At 44.8% G+C, this 21,802-nt stretch overlaps 1 protein-coding gene across 1 annotated transcript in view; it reads right to left on the reverse strand.

The window, feature by feature from the left end:
* Positions 1 to 3,706: 3,706 nt before the first annotated feature.
* Positions 3,707 to 21,802, reverse strand: part of PAPSS1 (3'-phosphoadenosine 5'-phosphosulfate synthase 1) — a 62,944-nt gene continuing 44,848 nt past the window's right edge. Inside the window, exon 12 of the mRNA XM_048509104.1 lies at positions 3,707 to 9,665. Coding sequence (XP_048365061.1) covers positions 9,527 to 9,665 — 139 coding nt within the window. The 3' untranslated portion in view covers positions 3,707 to 9,526. The remainder of the gene's footprint in view (positions 9,666 to 21,802) is intronic.

Here is a 21,802-nt window from a genome sequence, read left to right on the forward strand (position 1 = left end):
AATTTCCAATGTTATCAGCCCTGGCGCCATAGTCAACACTTTGGCACCATGCGTTGGATCATAGAGATCTTTTCCAGTCTCGGGATGAGGCATGCCGGCAGGATCTCGGCCCGCAATGTAGAAGTTTGCTCCAGCTACCATCTTCACCCGATATAACTCTCCCACTCACACGGAGGCATGAGGAATCAAACTTGCTTCTCCAGATTAACCTCTACACCACGCTGGCTCTCAAGCAGAGCTACTGTGGCCATTGACTTGTTTATCATTATAAGTATAGGAACTCAGTAAATCTATGACCCAGACCTATGTGACTTGAGCATGCAGTTGCACAAAGATTGTATGGCAATTTGAGGAGCAAGCTCACCCATTAAACATGAAGACACTGCCCTGGACAAGATGGGGACCATAAGATACTAGGAGCACACAACATAACTCAAATATGGTGGTGCTTTCACTCTATAACTAAAATGTCAAGGAACATAATAAGGTGGAAACAAAACTCAAAGTAAAATGGATAAAACAGAGCAAAGGAGCAGAAGATAAGAAATGTGTGAACTGGTCTAAAGCTCACGAGTCTGAAATATCTTGGCTAGGATAAGAGGAAGCAGCTTTTCTTGGGCAGGAGTGCTGGAAAACATTATTTCTGTGGTGGCAGGGAAGTCTTAACAATTAGAAACAAGTGATCTTGATTTTGTTCAATCCCATGGCCCTTTAACAATTTTCTAAAAGTTGGATGCACAAACTAACAGAATATTCAACCTGCTTGGTGCACAATACATCTTCCACAGAGTATGACAGAAGATGGAAAGCTTTTGAGATTATACTAATTGAGGATTTGGACAGTTATGTAAATTAATGACTTGTGTGATTAAAGTGTATAAGGTCTATATATAGAGGGGGGATGCATGGGTGAATAAGGACTGTATAGAGAGAGGGAATGCATGTATGAATAATTATATGTTCTAGGTTTCCACAAAGCAAATGATCCTATAACTATTATTAAGGGGTTTTTTTCAGAGAACTAATAGTTCCAAGGAGCTTGAGAACAGTTAAATTTGTCAAACACAATTATATTACTCAACTTTTCCAAGGATTTCAGCAATCAGGCTGTTTACACACACACACACACACACACCAACATGTATCAATTCATTTTTGGGACAATCTTTGCCATCATATAGATAAAACAACCTGGCTCAAAACATAGTTTCCTATCTTGTTAGGCAATACCCCATAAAAATTGTATTTATTAAAAAAAGTTTTATAAAGAAAAGATACTGAGACCTACAAAACATGTCCATTAAATATTTACTGACCAGGAAACCAGTCAAATCTGGTACCAATATACTAGTGATCCACAGAAAATGATTAAAGGGAAGAGTTGCCTTTTATTAATCAGCTGAAAGACACAATTGGCAAATATTTTTCTGAGGTAATTGAAAAACAGCATAAATTAAGGGAGATTTCTTACTCCTTTTTTTCATTCACAGCTAAAGACTGCTGTGATGTACAGCTTAAGAAAGGGTTAATTTAAAAGCGCAGTTCTAGCAGAGAAAAAGAATCTAATGAGCTAACCCAGAGCTCCACCTGATTGGCTGGCTGCTACTGCAGCTATCTATAAAAGGCCTAAGGGTGTGTGTTCATGAGGAGAGAGACAGGCCAGAGAGCTGAGAGAAAGAGCTTTGCTGTGTAGCCAGTTTCATCACAGGGACAATACTTATAACACATGAAGGCCTTGGTTATAACTCTCTGCGGAGAAAGCACCTAGATACATACCATCTTTATTAAATTGTTACTAAGCCCACAGAATCTTTTAAGAGTGCCCAGTCCAGCCTGTCAAAAGCAATCAGGTTTTGGAGGGAAAAGTAAAATCTCACAAATCTAGCAATATTCCCTCAGAGGTGGTAGCTAGAATAAGTCTGACAGGATCTCCAGAAGGGCCTTAGGTGTGTGCCTGCTCGCTCTGCACCTAGGCTGTCTTTGCCAGTGGTGCCATAGTGTGGTGATGATATTACAGTGGTGGCTTAGGGTGGTGAATCACTGCCGGTGATCCTGTTACAGACAGAGTTTCTGATCAAATCTCAATTTCCATGTTCTCTGAATTCAGATCCCAAGGATATCTGAGTAAAGGGTGTGTTTGTGTACACATACACATTCATTTATTCATGTATAATATCCAGATACTGCATTCATGACATCAAGTAGCTGTTGGATGCAATTCAGCACATAGTACAGCTGCTTAATACAAAGAGAAGAGAAAGGAAGCAGGCTAAGCTCTGGATTGTACCCAAGTGTCTCTTAACAGGACCACTTAAATGTGCATTTTTTGTTTGTTGTTCTTGCCATCGTCATACCTTGTGGAGTCCGGTGGCATGAGGCGTGTTTTAAATGTCCATGTTTTCCGGTGCTCACTCTTTCAGCTCCACTCTCACTTTGCCCATAATACCCAGATGGAGAAAGCTCTCCCCACATTCACACAATACTTGCGCTGGAAAAGAATAAAGACTTCACGTCTGTTTACACTTCAAGCATTAGACTTTTCACACACTGAAAATTAACCACTCCTAATAAACTGACCCCCATAAAGGAATGAGCAATCAAAATGAGAAAGGTACTGCCTTTCTAAATGGTCTATCTCTACAGGACCTTGAGTTTCTTTTGAATTGTTATCATGGGCCACTTAATTGTCTGTTGCCTGTAAGTGCAATTATTATTTTTAAACCAGTGAGTAGGACTGAGCTTAATGCTTTGTGAGCAATCTCCTAAGACAATCAAGGAACATAAAACTAGAACCCACAAAAAGACATCTATTGTGGTTTCCCGGTATTGATATTTATTGGTGGTACTTTGGGATGACTCCAGGCACATGCTGTAATAGCTTCATGCAACAGCTTCACGTCTGCTAGTATTTATTGAGTGTGCTGGGGGTTAGTGAGTATCCCAGATCCCAGCCAGCATCCTCAATCTTCACTGGAAGAACAGCTTCTCTATCCAAGTTCAGTGCCTAAGATTTGAACATGAATTTACAGCACTTTCAAAATAAACTGTTTGGAGTCTGGAAAAAAGCATACACCTAGCCCAGTGGTGGCGAACCTATGGCACGGGTGCCAGAGGTGGCACTCAGAGCCCTCTCTTTGGGCACGCACAGAGTGCCCCCCCCCCCATCTAGGCTGGCCTGGGCTGCTGGGCTCGAATATTAGCATTAAACCTAAGAACTAATTTTGGGGAAGCAGTGTAGGTAACCCTGTTAAGCGCTGTTAAACCCCACTGATTTTCATGCGAAGAGTCTAAGGCGCAATCCTTTACCTGGGAGTAAGCTCGGTTGGTGGCAATGGGGCTTGCTTCTGAGTAAACCCTCCTGAGTAAACCCTCCGTGTTGGCACTTTGCGATAAATAAGTGGGTTTTGAGTTGCAATTTGGGCACTCGGTCTCAAAAAGGTCCGCCATCACTGACCTAGCCTATGCTCCTGTTTTTGATCCCAGAGGAACGATTCATGTCACCTAGAGTAGGTTTGAGAAGAAAGCATCATCTGGAATGGATCTCACATTGAAGAGCTGTCATGGTTTTATAGCACTTATTCAATTACACACCCCAAGATCTACTAAACTCCACCCACCTCATTAACTCTAGTTTTGGAAAGGGGGAAGAGACTATCTGGTGTAGCCAGATTGGCTGGGAGGGGGGAGGCTTAAAGAAGAAGTGAACTGAAAGTACAATTCTTTTTTTAATTAAGTTTTTTTTATAGATAACACACATTTAACTACATCATACATTTATAATAATTCCCAAACAGATCCACAAATACATCTAATAAAGATAAACAAGAAAGGAAAAAAGACAAATTAAACATAAATTGTTATAAAATCTATATACAATTCTTGTCTACTCATTTAGAAAGTTAAACTAATGTTATATCATAAATTTTACCTATATAATTAGACTAACTTTTCCACCTTTGTATAAAACAAATCAGAAATTTTAGCTGAGGACATTAACTCCATGGCTTCATTTTGCCAATCCTGAACTAATGGCATGAAACTTGTTTTCCAATTTTTTGCCCAGACCAGTTTTGCAGCTGTTACTAAATATTGACATATCGTGCAATTCATTTAAAGCTTTATTTTTCATGCCTAATATGTAAATTCTGGCTTAAGTTTTATGTGAACTTTTAATACCTTAATAATCTAAATGTTTATTATTTTCCAAAATTTTTGTGCTTTGCTGCATGTCCACCATTGATAGAACAAAGTGCCTTTTACTTCATTACACTTCCAGCACTTACTAGAGCTGTTATTTATATCTGCAATTTAACTTGGGGTCCTAAACCACCTAAACCAGATCTTAAAATGTTTCTTTCATATGATTCCTTTTAGTAAATTTCAGACTATTTCTCCACAACTTTTCCCATTGAACAAACATAATATTATGTCCTAAGTATTGAATCCATCTTACCATATAACCTTTAACTTTATCTGTCTCTAATTCCAATCTTAGGCAAAGATCGTGCATGTTTTTTATTAAGTTATTATCAGTATCTAGAAGATTTTTTTTCTATAATATTCATTTGATCTCTTCTGGAACAGATGTTTCTCTTTTAAGAAACAGTTTCTTGATAATAAAACCACCAATCAATTTTTCATCTTTGCATTTTTAATTGTTCTTGTTTTATTTCCCATTTAATTTCTTTATCTTTTATTGTTTTTATCGTAATATATGAATATTTGAAAGTACAATTCTATGCAGTTACCCTAGTGCCTAGTCTCACTGATTCAAATGAGTGACTCAGGAGTCTCCTCCAGTGGTGTGACATGAAGGTAGGCAATGGGGAACCACCTCCAAACATATCTTGCCTTGAAAACTTTACAGGGTCTCCATGAATCATCTGTGACTTGACAGCAAAAAAAAGGGGGTGGGGAGACCCTTACTAGTTACAGAGTACCAATGACATGATGCAGAGGCAGGCAATGGCAAACTTCCTCTGAATGTCCTTGCCTCTGAATCAGGGCCTCCATTGTTGCCACAATGACAGATATGCCATAATGCTGGATGTCCTGCTAAATGATGTCACAATCAATCAGACACATAAAATACTTGCTGTGACTCCTGTGCAGCCTGAAAAGGTCGGCTGTACAGTATGGACATTTCTACCATGACTTATATGTATTTCTACTTTGGGATCCCACTGGTGCCCTTTATGGGGCTGGATGGAGCTCAAGGGCCTTGCCCAACCACGTGCTGTTGCACCTTGACAATCTTAAACTGCAGCGGGATCACCAACCTGCTTGGATTCCACCAAGTGCCCCTTCCCAACCTGGCTGCTCATCCTCATCCTCTCATATACTTGGACTTTACCAAGAATGTGATTTCATCAATTGGAAAAGAAGTGTGGAAGGCCTATCCTTGGGCCAAACACTTGGTCCTCAAGGAAAACAGCTTGAGCAGACTTCATAGCACATCTCTGGAAGGCTTGTATTCCCTCACCTACCTGGACTTGTCCTTAAAATCCAAATTATTGAGAAGAACATGTTTGAGGCTGTCCCGTTTCTGCAGGTTATAAATCTCAGTAGCAACATCATTCAACAAATCACTTATGGGACATTCCGGGCCTGGCACGGCATGCAGTTTTTGCTCAAGGTGGATCTCAGCAACAATCCATTGGTAACCATTCAAGATTCCTTTTTTCCTATTCCTATTTTTATGCCCTCACTGGCATACCTGGTGGATCTTGGTGCCACTGATATAACACCAAGGATAATGGAAGACCTTCTACAGACAATTCTGCAGTTAAAAACTCTCAAAAAATGTCCTGCTGTGCAATTAAGGAAGACATCGAAGTTTTATGTGAGACCATCAAGTTGAGTGCAGAGAATCATGTGCTATCAGTGCAACTCTGTGCAACAAAGAAGAGTCTCTGATCAGGATGCAAGAGGAAGTCTTGGAAGTTTTACAAATCAGGAAAATGAATAGCAGCAGCCTGCTAGACATCTTGCCAAAGAGAGCTTTCCCTGCTGGCCAGTCTGCTGGATACAGCACTCGAAGAAAGAATAGGGGGACTTGAGAAAAACAATCTGGAGGCGGCTGTCCTAAATGAATTGTCTGCCTAAGCTTCAACAAAGTCCATAGATGAAGCTGCAAAACAGTCGACAAATGTTTTTCTCAGGAAGGAGAGGCATGTGGGAAACGTAATGAGAAAATTGGCTTGGAACAAACCAAAACCAGAAAGATACACTTGGTGGAGATGGACAAGGGGTTGCAGAGATCGCCAGAGAATCTGCAAAAGAGCCCAGTGTCTTTCAGTTGTATAGTAAGGCTGGAAACCAGAGGAAACTAGTAGAAGGCCTAGATCCTCAGTGCGTCCTTCCCTTTCTTCGGTCTCACCAAGTTGTCCATCAGTCCTCTTGGAAATGCTCCATTTTAGACTCTCTGACCAATGCTCTCAAGCCAACAGGCTCTATCGGATTGAATAATGATGACAAAAACCCCAGGGCAGTGTTGAAGAATGGATTTGGAGCACAGATCTTGACTGAAGAGCAGCATAACCAGCTGCCACAAAAGAACAGCCCTCCTGCAGAAGATGGCAAATCTAAAAACTCAGAAATCGACTCAGAACTTTCTTTAAATGAGGTCTCACCAAATATTACCTTGTACCATGGGACATAGTGGGAACATCAGAGCACCTGTTTCTCCCCCACTGAACAGAAGGAGAGGGTGATGATGAAAAGCACTCTGCTGAGAAATCTGCGGCTCCCACTGAATCATGAGAAAGTGGCGAGGGGGAAGACGAAGAAAGTGATTGATCTTCCTGGTGTTATGAATATTGATGTTTATTGTCAGGATTGAAGTTTTACTTTTGTTTCTTCTGAATATTATTAAAATTCTATTCTATGACAAACCTTCACAGAATAGATACTTTTGTTGGGTTGGACACAAATTCTGCAGTCGTAATTCTGCCCTCAGAAGGCACAGGTATCCTCTGATAAGAATGTTTCCAACTACTATGCCTCATATTATAAAACAGGTGAACCCATGGAAGAAGAATTTCCTATGGCCTATTTTCCCATTCACTGACTTTTTTTAATTGAGTGAACTATAGTTCTTCACTTCCCTAGAAATGTCATCAGTTTTACTGTGCAACTGAGTGATCAGATCTTGGTGATTTCTACAGTCCAACCCTATGCAGATTGCTCTAAACCCATCTAGACCAGTGGTTCTCAACCTTCCTAATGCCCCAACCCTTTGTTTCTCATGTTGTGGTGACCCCCAACCCTAACATTTATCCATTTTACAGATGGGGAACACTGATGCAGAGTCTTAGGCGATCTCTATGAAAGGGTCGTTCAACCCCCAAAGGGGTCACGACCCACAGGTTGAGAACCGCTGATCTAGACAGTTATTTTCTCAGTCTGTCCCAGACAACCCTGGTCTTTTGTTCAGGAGGGTCGCATATCTGTTGGTGGACATCCAGAACTCGTCCCTTTTTCCAGCAGAAAAAAAATTGTTTGGATACATCCCATCACTTCCATTGCGCATAGGCTGGGGTCACTCTGCAGAAGGTTGAAGCATTACTTACTCAACATTAGTACTTTTAAGAAGCTATGAACTTACTTTGCATCAAGTAGCATAGAACATGGAAGCAAATAATTCCAGATGGTAGTCATGTTGACAGAAAGAAATCTGAGGGTCTCTTGGGGTATATTTTATTTATCCGTAACCTTCTGAGGGGCAGGCTTGTCACTGGTGGAGGGAATCATTTCTGACCACGCATCAATGGCTGAAAAGAACAGTGGATTTCTGCTGTCTTCATCCTTATAACTTGAATTTCACCATGACAATTTGAGCTAGGTTCAGCAGGTACCTTTAACAAAGGCCACCTGCATCTATTACAGCAGGATCATCCCTCTAGAGTTCTATCCAAATGACAAGTAGCTGTTAGTTAATGACCACTGACTCTTTTCTCATGTAAAATTACTAACCATGTATGGCAAAAAAAGCACCAAACCTGGGTTACTGAAAAATAGTACTGTTATTCCCCTCTTCTACAAGCATGAGAAAAAAGGAATCAGTGAAAAGAAATTAGTTCTTGAGCATCTAGTAATCACCAGATCTCAATAAACCAACACTGAGAACAGGGAAGGGAATGTTTCCAAACTGAATTGTCCTAGTGCAAAAAATGGAAACAATTATGACACAATCCCATTCATTTTTGGTACCTGTGTCACCTCTCTCCTAGTATTAGCCCCAGTCGCAAGGCTGATATTTGTTGGGGTGGAGTCTATGAGAGTGGGGTGCTTATGTATTTTTAGGAGGGGGAACCTAGAATGGTGGGTAAGGATGGTTCATGAAGCTGATTTGGGGATTGTTTTTTAAAAATTCATAGTTTTATGTTGCTTTTATGATTGAACACACACACACCCCGTTGGGACTTTGGTGACGGGCAGGAAATACATATACAGGAAGGAAGGAAGGAAGGAAGGAAGGAAGGAAGGAAGGAAGGAAGGAAGTGGGCAGTGCCTTGTACCTTTCCAGTCGCAAGTTCTGCATCGCTTGCACTATGCCAGTCTGGGTAGTTTGCTGTTTACATTGTCACTTAAATTTTTATTTCATTGTTTTTACTGCACTGTTCATTGGATGACTTATAGTGTATGATTACCTTTTTCCTCCTTCTGACCTCTGTAACCAATCTTGAGTCTTAGTAAAAAAGGCAGGCTATAAATAAACAAAAAAATGACCTGGATGTCACTGCAGTGTTCTATACCATCCCTTTCTGCCATTTGTCCTGCAGTTTACAAGGTTGTATTTTGGAGGGGTAGAAGGAGATAAGCAAGAAACGGTATCAAACTGTTATTGCTTGGTCTTCTCAAACTCTTTCCATTAATTTTGTGGAAACATGGAAGAACAAGATAATGTATCATGTTAAGATAAATACTGTTTTCTACGGCTCTTGTCACACTGGTTTGAAAAAAGAATCTGCAAGCACAAGACAGATTCAATACAGAAAATTTAACTTGCAATACAGTGAAATCCATTCTGAGATTCTATGCAATCTTTGCAAAAGACCAATGACAGAAAAGCTTGATTTTGTTATTTTAAAAAAAATATTTTCATTGAATTAAGCACTTCTATTTTTAAAAAACAATCCAAACGCTATATTCATCCCGCAAACTATAAAAAGCAGAGAACAGAACTACATTAAATAATATGAATAGAGTAAAAGAAAGGTGTGGCTGCAATTAGAAATGCTGGACAGGGAGGAGCCTAAAAATATAAAAAGACAAGATTTAAAAAACTTACAGCAAAAATAGTAACTGTAATAAAAAGAGAAGATATTAAAACCAGCGACTTGTTAGGTGCCAATTTGTAATAGAATCCATAAGACAAGTAAAATGATATTAAGGAGAAAAGATTTGTTTTTTTAGGGAAGAGCTTCCTGAAAGACACTCTAAAGCAGTGCAAACGGCGACTGTGTGGTCCCCCTTCTTGCTAACAAATCAACAGTCAAAGTTTGATCTGCACTTAATAAGCACCCTAAGCCTTTTCCAAGGATTTGTAGTATTCCGTCAGAACAGTCCATGCTTTAGGAGCCATGAAGCCTTCTGGAGGATTCTGCCCTTCGCGAGCCAGTTTACGCATGCGGGTTCCCGAAATGAATTCAAAATCTTCATGGCTGAAAAGGGGGGAGAAAAGACTATATTAGGAAAAGGATTTAACAGTAAGTTGCAACTTTATGTATGCTTTTGTCGCAGAAGTGACCTTGGAGTGAGTCACTAGTCAGAACGCAGGAATGTGGAAGAGAATCATCCCCTCTTCCCAGGTTGCAAGGAGAGGCCCTTCTTCACCTTCTTTTTTCGACATCTCCCCAAATTCAGGACGGACAAAAGGAAATACTTGTTGACTCCGAGAGTGATTAAAATGTGGAATTCACTGCCAGAGGACATAGTGATGGCTACAGGAACAGACAGCTTCAAAAAAGGGGTTAGATTCATGAAGAGAACCAGCGTGGGGTAGTGGTTAAGGTGTTGAATTAAGATTTGGGAAACCCAGGTTAAAATTCCGACTCTGTCAAGGAAACTTGCTGGGTGATCTTGGGCCAGTCAAACACACTCAACCTCGACCCTGGAAAGTATTTGGAGGGGAGATCTCCAAGGAGTACCAGGGTCATCATGTGGAGGGCAGGCTATGGCAAACCACCCCAAATGTCTTGAAAACCACGTTTAGCAACTGTAGTAATGCACCGCTGACCCAGCAGCACCGTGGTCGAGCGCTGGAACACCTACGCTCCTACGGCCTTCTGGTCGCACCGCACCCCCACTCCTCATCCCCCTATGAGTCACGAGTCATGAACTGTCTGGCTCAGTCACCGGGCGCAGGGACAATGGTCTTGCCCCCAGGTGAGGATTAGGCTCAGGCGCTTACGCTCCTCTCCGCACGTAGCCAGGTGAGATCATGCATCACATGATGATCTCCCCGACTCTCCGCCTCCGAACTCCTCCGCTCCTCCCTTCTACACTCGATAGAATCACAATAAAAGTGCCAGGAACCAGCACGCTGAGACTCGCTTAGAACACGGACCTCCGCTACCCCGCTGCTGGCGCATCTCCACCAGATGTTATCTCCGTCTTCGCCTCGCTCATGACCACGTAATATCGACTTCCAGCTGGTGCCGAACCCGAATCCTCGAACCTCCACCCCTGCTCACCGTCAGCTTCGGGAAAGGGCCGGTACCGGTCCGGCTGGATCGGCGCGATCCAGGGACCACCGCTTTCAGATCGCTTCGTCCTTCTGGATCGGCGATCCAGAGACTCACGCCCTAGGACACTCTTCTCATCCGGACGGAACACCGGTGAGTATGGGAGCTTGCAAAAGAAGGGATTATGACAAGCACGCTAACGAACTGAAAGCGTTAGCTTAAATGGTCTCCAGAAGAGAGGGGAGCTGCTAAATTGGTTGAGGATTGAAGCCTGACGTCCATGGTAACCCAGAAGGGGACATTGAATCTATGATTCGGGAAAACATCGGGCGACTCTTCGCATTGCCTTCTGCGCTACCGATGTCACTGCTACTGACGGAGATAATGTTATGTCGCCATCAGCTTCCAGACCTATGGCTCCCCTTTGCTGTAGGCCTCCTTTCATCTTTCACCTTCAATTTCAACCTCGGGAATTTTCTATCCGCCAAATTGACGCCTAACCTCCTTCTGCCCCTTTGCTTCCGCCCATTTCAATTCTCCCGCTCAGCCCCTGTCTTTCATTTTCCTCAAGCCATCAAGACTGGCTACGCCATCGTGAATGGCGCTGGTTTCAAACTGCAGAGCGATAGACACGATCTGCAAAAGAAGAAACCCTGACGAAGACGATGCCGATATTCTCGCGATTGTGCCCCCGCCCATTCATAATAGATAATGAGGGAGGATGGTATTGTTCGCTGGTTGTCGAAGCATCACTTTAAGCTTATAACATCCTCACTGAGCTCCGCGAGCTTTACGCGGACGTAGGGAATCACTTCAGCCCACGGAGAGGCATGCTAGAGGCAGTCGCAGGAATCACTTAATGGTTCCGACGACTGAAGACCACCTTCCGTGATGCTCCTGAGCTCCCTGCACAATTTGTGATCTGGGAGCGATCAGCAGTGCTTCAGTAGCGGCAGCCGCCCGGCGCTACCGCCAGCTTACCGCTTCAATGCCTTCAGTAACCCTAACAATCAGATTATCCTACCTGAGGCCATCCACGATCGCCCGAAAGGGCGCGCTTCTTTAAGGCGCTTTGTCAAGGTTCCTAATGCCGGGCCAGCCCACCCAGAGCCCACCATCCGGCAAAACCCCAAGAACCCTAAGGCTTCTGTGACCAGGCTCCAGGAAGCTTCAAAAGGCAGGTTGACAACGAGGCCCAGGGCTAACTCCTTGCCGCTCTTGCCGAGAACGCCCGGGCCGGGAGTGCCTTCTAAAAGCAATCAAAGGTCTAGGTAGGAACCCTGAACTGGCCGACATGCTTAAAGCTCTGCCAGGATATCGGGTCTTTCACTCCACTACGCTGACCTCCCAGCCGCAGCCCTCCATTGCTAGGAAACAGCCCCGCCGGTGTTTCAATTGCCACCAGTCCGACACTTCCGGCAGAGATTGCAGGCTACCCAGTAGGGGCTTGCAACCCGCGACCGGGGATCTCCCCAGGGGAAGACTCCCAGGAGGTCCGCCCCCGGCCTTCCACCTTTAAACAGGAACTATCCCTTATTGTAGGCCACTGACTGCTGCCCGAGCCCCGCCAAGAGACACCCCAATGTGGGCTGGGTAGTCCTGCAGGAACAGCTCCTCACGAGGGCAGCCGCGACGCTGGCCTCCAGCCTAAGAGCATCCCGCCCACTTCACACAGTTCAAGCTGGCCCAGGTAAACCTCTAGGGTGCAGAGAGCTCCGCACGCCTTCGGGCGGAGTGACCGGCTGCCTGATCAGTGGTCGGCTGGGGCACATTTGGCGCACCTGGGAAGAGAGGAAGGGGAACAGGCCACCGGAAGTTCCCCAGAACTCGGACGGCAACTCATCAGCCTCCCCATCAGCCATGGGAGAGCTCTCGAGGTAAGGCAAGCCCGCCTCTACTGCCCTCCCTCACATGGACTCACCAAGACCCCAGTATGGTAGAACAGTGGCCACTGCCCAGAGAAAAATTGACTGCCATGCACCAAACTTGAGGAACAGCTGGCTGCAGGCCACATTGAGACTCTCAACATCACCATGGAACACGCCTGTCTTTGTGATAAAGAAGAGTGGGCCGATGCATGCATTGCTACAGGATCTCAGAGCAGTAAATGCCTGCATCCAACCCATGGGCCCTCTTTCACGCGGCTCCACCCAACCCCAATCTTATCCTCGACTACCAGGTCCTGGTTGTTGACCTGAAAGATTGTTTTGCATTCCCTCTCTCCCCGGCGACCGGTGCATACTTCGCCACGGTGCCGTGTTAATCATCAGCAGCCCACGCCAGATACCAATGGAAAGTATTGCCCCAGGGAATGCCTAACAGTCCCACCTTTTGTGTCAGTTTTGTCCATCACGCCTCTAGCGCCCCAAGCTACTAAAGCTCGAGCTATAATCATCCATTACATGGATGATATCCTAGTAGCCGCTACCACTATCCCAGTGGATAACGCTGCTGGTCGCGCACATTAAAACAGTCAGGCCTATACATCGCTTTTCTCCCAAAAGGTGCAAAAAAGAACGAGCCATTCTTGTATCTGGGGCATAAACTCCTCCACTCCTACTCCGCCTCTGTCATACCAGATGGTAGATCCCAGACACACCCACCTCCAGCTGCAGCAGCTGCTCGAACTCAACTGGGTCCGCCCTTTGCCCTCACTACCCCCTTGCTCAGCTCCCTATTCTCGCTACTCCCGCCGCCAAAACCCAGGGACAGGATCCAACTCACCCAGAAGCAAGCACAAAGACGCTGGGCAGTAAGGGAGGTCTCAGCCCGATGGGTGGATCGGGTCCCTCAAAGATCAACTCTCTCCCTCTTTGAACACCTCCCCTCTCCCAACCGAGTCCTAGGGTACACCCGACCGGCCGCAAACCTTCTTGGTCGAATGGCCTTATCTACCACGCGTTCGCTAAAATCTTCTCCACCGGCCAGTTTTACGAGATCTCATCAACCAAGGGCCAGCGCACCATGGTAATGGTGGGTGGGACCCTTCAAAATTATCATGCCTCTAAACAGAGCAAGCAGAATTCCAGCATCTCTTGAACGCTTCTTCACCCTCCAGCTGGCCCTGGAGGATTCCCCGTGGGGAGATCCTCTTCCACCTCCCCGGATCCGCCACTCTCCATATACACTTCTGCCCCCGTTTCCGGCCTTTAGCAGCCTTCTGTCCCACTCCATGCCCCACCATCTTCGCCGACGGGCAAGCGGCTGGCACTACTCGCATTTCAACAAAATGGCTAATGGCAGACCGCTTTACACGTCACTTCAAGCTCTCCGCCAACGGAGCTTAATCCCCGCTGCGTTTTCATTCTGGCCTTTCAAACCTTCAACTTCAACCTTTTTTGGTTTATCTCCCAATACGTAGCGCGGACGCTTCACCTACCCGAGCCTACGTCACTCGACCGACTTAAACCTCATGAGCTTCTTTCCTGACATTACAGAACCTACTAGCATCCAGAACCTTCACTGTGGCATATGCGCAGCCACACGCCGCTTCCAGGTCCCTCAGCGGGAACCAGCAGACAGCTACCCACATCTCCACCCTCTTCCACTTTTCAATCACATCGATTCTTTCCACCAGGGGCAAAAGTACCGCATCCTGTAGCATCCCCTCAATCCAGGCACAATCTATCGCAATCTTGTGCTCACGCGCTCACGCTTTGGCCTCACAGACTCCTGCAACCTTGTGAGGCCCTGCAAATGACTCTATGGCAAATGGACGTAACCTGGTCCCTGCTCCTATTCCCTGAAGCATCACTGCATAACTATAGATACCTACTGGGTACGTCAGCTACCCCCACCCGGTATTTAAACCACCAACCACGCTATCCAGCACCTTCTTGCATGCATAACCGCTATAGTCAGCTCTCCTCGCTTAAAACGGACAATGCGCACGATATTCTCCGCAGCCATGCTCCAGTTTTGCACTAACTGGGAATCGTATAACACACGGTAAATTCCCTACAACAGCACCGGCAAGCAATCAAGAGAGCAAATCGCAACTTCAAAGAAATTCTAGCCAAACAAACCAGCATATGGTAGCCCCCCATTTAGGCCACATACAACAGACAGTATCAAAAGTACCTTTCACCATCAACCATTTAAATTTGTCTTCACCATCAGGCAACAGATCACCCTCAGAAAGACACTTCAGGCAGTCAGACCCCTCCCCACGCCAAGGTCTACTACCGCCAGCTCCCAGACCGAACCTGGCGGGACCCCGCCCCTCATAACCTGGGAAGGGGTATGCCGTCCTTCTTCCTACAGGCCTCTATGGATCCCAGCCCGCATATGTCCTAATTGTGCTCGAGGGAACGATGCCAATCGCCGGTGCCACACCACGGCGATGGAGCAGGTCCCCCCCGAGTACCCCGGCCCCATAGCTTCAGCAGACCTACAATCAACATCGAATGCACCTGAAGATCCAGAGGATCCAAGTAGCGCCAGAGCTACTTATCAGCCTAACCCGGCGTTCCCGCAGCAGCCGCCCGCCAGGACAACTCCAAGAATCCCCAAAGTTGCAACCTCGGCGGATATCGCTGCAGATTTCACAGCCATCAGCAGCTACTCACAACTACCCTCACCGTGACAATCGGTCACCCCTGCAGGATCTTCTACTTTACAACAGCCATTCCTTCTCTTCCTCTCACTCGCTGGAATTTGAATTTACAGCCGAACATCCCTGATAGGTTAACCTTGGAACTCCGCTGCCTTCCAGCCACCTGATCGTCGGAACATACTTTCTCGCAGAAGTTTTGACCGCTGGTGAGCCACCAAACCTGCATGCTCTAACTCTAGAAGTGATGTTGGTTAATTGTTATTACGCCCGCCTGCCGAAAACTCTCTGCTGCCGCCTATCTTCCTGCCTGCAAGCGCCATCCTGAAGCTCACGCCGCTGTCAGTCAACCCTCCCACCTCCAGCTCTGAACGCCTCTGGCTCTCCGAGCAGCAAGGGACTTCGGGTTTACCTTAGATAATCGGCCGTCATTGATTACTTGTTGTTATTACATCACCAAGGTTGTGAGAATGTACATAATATGTGTTGTTTTAATTCCTCTGATAACTCCCAATTGATTCATATGAAAGTGCGTGGAATTGCAAAAGGTTGTATCCAGCTCCAAAAGTATGATGTACTGCTCCCCATTGGTGGTCAGCCCTCTGGAGCTGGCTGCCGAGGATGGTTAAGTGCTATCGTGACAGCTCTGCATTGGTTTGATTGCCTCATCGCCGGGTCTTGTTTCTGCTCAATGTATCTAATATTGCCTGTAACGGTGTAAGAAGCCCCTCGACTTTCCCTGCCCCGCGAACTAAGTTCTAATGTTGCACAAGCAGCTCGGGTCAACTCGACCAAACAGCGAGGGAGACAAGCGCCCCCTAAATCGCCTCAGCATTTCGCCTCCCTTCTAAAATGTAAAAAGGAGGATGTAGTAATGCACCGCTGACCCGCAGCACCGGTCGGTGCCGGGCCAGAACACCTAACGCCCTACGGCCTTCTGGTCGCAGTATCAAGCACTTCAATTTCCTCATCCCCTATGAGTCACGAAGTCATGAACTGTCTGGCTTCCAGTCACCGGGCGCAGGGACAATGGTCTGATCAAGATCGCTGAACTCTCTACACCGGCGAATCACAATAAAGGTGCCAGAACCAGCACGCCGGGAGACTCTCGCTAGGAACACGGACCAAGGCCTCCCGCTGCTGGCGATCTCCACCAGATGTTATCTCCGCGTCTCGTCTCGTTCTTGCGCTGACCACGTGGGTCGACTTCAAGCAACGGTACTAGATTAGACAGACTTTTGGTCTTTGGTGGTTTTAAAGAAATGCTTAGAGCAGTGATGGTGAACCTTTCAGAGATTGAGTGCCCAGACTGCAACCCAAAACCCACTTATTTATCGCAAAGTGCCAACACGGCAATTTAACCTGAATACTGAGGTTTTAGTTTAGAAAAAACAACTCATATATTAACATATTTTGTCTTAGAAGAAAAACACAATAACAGAGCTTTCAATGATACAAACAACTTTTTATTGAAAGGTAAAAGTTTGCATTTGGCATGCTTTTGAAGCACCCAATACAAATATACTCCTATTCCAAAAATAGTTAACACTAAAGAAATGGATATTCCCTGAATCAACTATGGAAGTAATTCTGAGCTGGGGTTCCTTTTGAATTTGCTGACCACCAGCGCAAGGGGGCAATGTTTCACTGACCACCAGCTTTTGTCCTGCTCTGAAAAAGGCATCAGAGCATTTCCTACCTTTGGTCCACCTCTGCTGTACATGTGTTGTGTGACATTCTTACAGATCAACCTCAGTGGGAAACAAGGAAGGACCAGCAGCACATGTGGGCTTTGTAGCACCAGCCCTGTACTATGGCCAGTGTGTTCTTCTCCCCTCCAGCTCCGCTCCCCTCCAGCTATGCCTTGCTGTGAGCCAAGCTCCCCTCCAACCTCAACTCAGCAATCAACTTCGCCATAGACTCAACAGGATGCTGTCTGCGCCGCATCCTCATGCTGGACGTGAGCCACCCGCCTTACCCCAGACAGGGGAGAGAAGCGCTACTATTGGGCTGCTGGGCAGAGGGGTGGGTGATGTGAGAAATGTTCTCAGGTATGCATGGAAAGGGGGAAGGGAGCAGCCCGGCCCCACATCCCTCTGGTGAACTCTGTGCTGGGGCGACAGTGAGCGTGCCCACACGTATGCCATTGGTTCGCCACCACTGATTTAGAGCCAAACTAAATGTGACAGTGGCCATGAATCTATCCTGTAGCCACCAATGTCACTTCAGAAGCAGTTCTTTCAAAATTGCTCTGATGTCCTGATCCAGATCAGGTGAGTGGTGAGATGGTCCTATGAGCTCTTGTGTGCCCCCCTGACACACATGGGTTTTCAAGTACTGAAGGAACAAGGAGGGGGAAGAAGAACTTTTGGGGTTGTCATAGAATCAATCCAGATCAGGGCCTCATGACAATGTTGAAAGAACGACAACTGCTTCTAAAATGATGTCAGAGGCCATGGGACAGACACGTGGGTGCCGTCATGTTTACTCCAGTTCTTAGCCTTACACACTTTAAGGGCAGTTTTTCCCTCCAACAAGGAAAACTTCTGCGAGACAGAACAATGTACCTAGCTTGAATTTTATTAAAAAATAAAATATGGCACTTTTTCAAAAAGGTGTAGCAACACAAAGAGACAAGCATTACTAAAAACTCTGAAGCAACAAGTGGTTGACTGTTTTATTAAATACAGAATTTTCATTTAGTTTCATCAATCTGTAATGTTGATTTGTTACTTGCTGTGTTGTCTTTTTTTAAAAAAAACATAAGCCAAATGCTGACTTCAGTTGAAGGGGAGGATGGGAAAAAATGGAAGCCAAATGTAGGAAAGGCATCATTTTTGGTGTGTTTTGCATTACTGTTAAACTACTCGTACCAAATCCAGAACTACGCTCTTTCAACAATATATGCAATGGATTAGCAGTATAGCATCCTTGATCCCATTTAGTTGGAGACATCGTTGCCCTGCCTGTTACAGTGACTTCACATACAATTCTCATTCTTTTTTCCTTTTTTTGCATGTTGGCTTGTCTTAATCATGTCTTAGCCTTTCATTTCTCTGCTTGTTCCCAAAATGCCCTCTTCCCTAGAAGGCTTCTGAAGGCCAGAAACCAGCTAACCAAAGTGACTCTTGTGGGGCTGAGAACTCTTCAGGGACCACCAATGGGCCATGGGTCCCTTGGCTCAGCTTGTTGCTGACCTTCAGTGATCCTCAAGGAAAGAGGGTGTTTTGGGAACTTTCCTAGAAAATTAAAGAGCCACTTTGCTCCTGCTGTCTCTGGACATCCAGTCCATCCAATCAGTTATTTCCGGTCATTATCAAGCATCTTAAAATGCATTTGTCTCAGTTAGCAAATATTCGATTTCACATCCAGTCTTTTCCACAGTGCCTTAATGTAGCATTATTTAGACTGTAAGCACTTGGGCAGGACTGTTGTGTCAGACATTGTTCTATACAATGAAAAATTGTGATGATAGAAGGTGTCAGTGTTGCTTATTTGGATTTTTACCCCGCTCAACCCCAAAGGGCTCAGGGCGGCAAACAGAATCATAATACATACTACAATTAAAACAATAACCCAAGATGGCGACTTACAAACCCCTATTTATCTCCATGGGAAGCTGCTAAATGGGATACCACCTGAAACGTTCCTCCCCCAAAGTCACCTGCTGTCCCCAGTCCCAGAGAAACCAGTTCATCCAGTGTAAGGCTGTCCCCCATACCCTGAGATCAGCAAGGTGGTGGACCATTTGGATTTCCAAAAACCTGAGAAAGTCCTCCACTAAGACAGCTAAGCAAGCTTCACATTCATGGGACAAGAGGTCAAGTCCTCTTATGGATTGGGAGCTAACTTTTTTTAAAAGGAAGCAGAGCACAGGAACGAACAGTCAGGTCTCATAATGGAGGGATATGAGCAGTAGGAACTAGTGGTTTTCAACCTCTTCATCAGTGACCTGAAACTGGGGGTGTTGCTTTTACCTTCAGTCATTATTTGTGTTCTGAAGTTTTGCCTGCTGTGGGGTTTTTTTGGAAAAGGGAGGGTGGGCTAAAACTTTGTTATAAATTATAAGCTTAAGACGAAGTCTTTAAAATACCTTGGCAATGTACTTGAAAGGCAGAGTTTAAAAAATAAACGTGGAACCTTAGCTTTTTTAATTACATATCAATTAAACTTGACTGACCGAAGACTTGATTTTTGAGTTGATTTCAACAAGCTATAGCCTTGTGTTGGTCAATAGTACTGTGTGCTGTGTGTTTTTGTGATTAGATCACTGTCACTAAAATATCTGTATTTGCAACTAGCTTGGCCTTGTTCTACTGAGAAAGTAGTTTTTCATCGTACTTGATGATGAGTTCTAACTCAAGAATTCTGAATTCCAACTGGACCACGGCCAACAAAAATGCAATTTCTTGCAGATGACTCACAAGCATTCATCACTTGATATCTCACAGTCTCCATCAAACTATATTGTATTTGAGGTGATATGAAAGTCCTGTCAGTGTTGCATAATCTCTGATATGGATGTCTACAATTCCAGAACAATACGGCAATATGACATGCCAAGTCCTGTCTTGTAGCACTATACACTGCACATACCTAAATAGATGTATTTATTCCTTCTTTTTTAAAGGCCAAATGAAACAGTTGATCTTTCATCGTAACCATTATGGATGAGCAGCCAAACTTCATGCATTTACTGACAGATTTTCATTAAAATTAACATTTCAAGACTTCTACCGACATTCCACTTAATTTTTTAAAAAGTTCAATTTTCTAGAATATTAGGCTACTGTACTTTTCACAAAAAAGAAAAAAGAAAACAATTCACATAAAAATGTTTAAAATGTTGACAGAGAGAAATTTTTCTCTCTTTCTCAGAATACTAGAACCAGGGGGCATTCATTGAAAATGCTGGGGGGAAGAATTTAAGACTTAATAAAAGGAAACACTTCTTCACGCAACGTGTGATTGGTGTTTGGAATATGCTGCCACAGGAGGTGGTGATGGCCACTAACCTGGATAGCTTTAAAAGGGGCTTGGACAGATTTATGGAGGAGAAGTCAATTTATGGCTACCAATCTTGATCCTCCTTCATCTGAGATTGCAAATGCCTTAACAGACCAGGTGATCGGGAGCTACAGCCGCAGAAGGCCATTGCGTTCACATCCTACATGTGAGCTCCCAAAGGCACCTGGTGGGCCACTGCGAGTAGCAGAGAGCTGGACTAGATGGACTTTGGTCTGATCCAGCTGGCTTGTTCTTATGTTCTTAAAAATCTAAGAAGGGGTCGGCCAACACTTTGGATCACATCCCAAGACAGAAGATGTATTTTATCTCCTGCTATTCATAAAAATACAACAGGTGGGCCCAGTGAGGATTTGCTGGACAGCAGAAATCCCACCCTTTCATCATTTCACACTTTCCTACCCTCTTGCTCACCCAACCTTATCTGGATGCCACTTTTGTTTCCGTCTTGCTCTTCTCTCCCAGTCGACTCCTTCATCCCAACTCTCTCATCCCAATGCCTTCCTCCTTCCCACGGCACTACAGCATTCTTCTTCTACCATTGCCTGGCAGCTACTCTTTGCTGTTTCTCCATAGCCATTGCTGAGAATATAGAAGAAATCCTGCTTGGCTGTGTGGGGCTGCTGACTGTGAGTCTGCAAACTTGTGTATGCAGGTGCATACATCAAGTCTTTTTGCCAAGGCTTATAGAAACACCTCCTCTTCCTACATCTGGCCCCACTGTGTGGATTTAAAAAAAATTACTTCAAAGCCACATTCAGAATTAGACGTATAATGAAGTGGCCAGATATGATCCTGGAAAGCATGTAGAGAGCCACTTGAAGTTAAATATGGAAATTCAATTTATTGTTTATTACTATTGTTAATTAAACAAGATTTACTCTTTTCTATATTATATTGATTTTCTTATTCTCCTGGTCCTCAAAGATCCTTTTTTCCATTTTAAGCAAAACCTATCAGGAGTTTACCTCCTGGCTACTGCCGCCCGTCATTCCCTTTTATTTCTTTGCTGTCAGGATCTGTAACAACATCTTCAAGGAACATCTTGTGTTCCTTTCATAACTCTGCAAGCACCATTTATCCATTCTACTACATTTCAAACAGTTCTTCCCCTCAGTGTCAGCCTTGCATCAATCCTGTGAAGTGAGGTTAGGGTGACCCTATAAGGTCGCCACATGAAATTTAAGGAACAGAAGGAACTGGAACGTGGACTGGCCCAGTCCTATTCCGATATTCTAAGCAGCTCAGCACACTGGCTTGTTTAGACTCAGGGTGCTGTATAAATTAACATCACAGTAATTTGGTGCTACTTTGGCTGACAGGAGTGCAACTGATCTGCATTCAGATGTAGAAACTGACAATTAGGACTTGTTCAAGTTTCTTTGTAACAGTTTTTTTTGGGGGGGGGGAGAAGGGTTAGGGTTCTTGTCTTCTCATACCATGATGATCCCCCCATACAAAGAGTCCATCTTCTCCTGTTTTCCCTCAGGCTCATGAACCATGGTAACAACTGACAAGGCTTTTTCTTTAGATTTAA

This window comes from Sphaerodactylus townsendi, linkage group LG10 (assembly GCF_021028975.2).
Source record: "Sphaerodactylus townsendi isolate TG3544 linkage group LG10, MPM_Stown_v2.3, whole genome shotgun sequence".
NCBI lineage: Eukaryota > Metazoa > Chordata > Lepidosauria > Squamata > Sphaerodactylidae > Sphaerodactylus > Sphaerodactylus townsendi.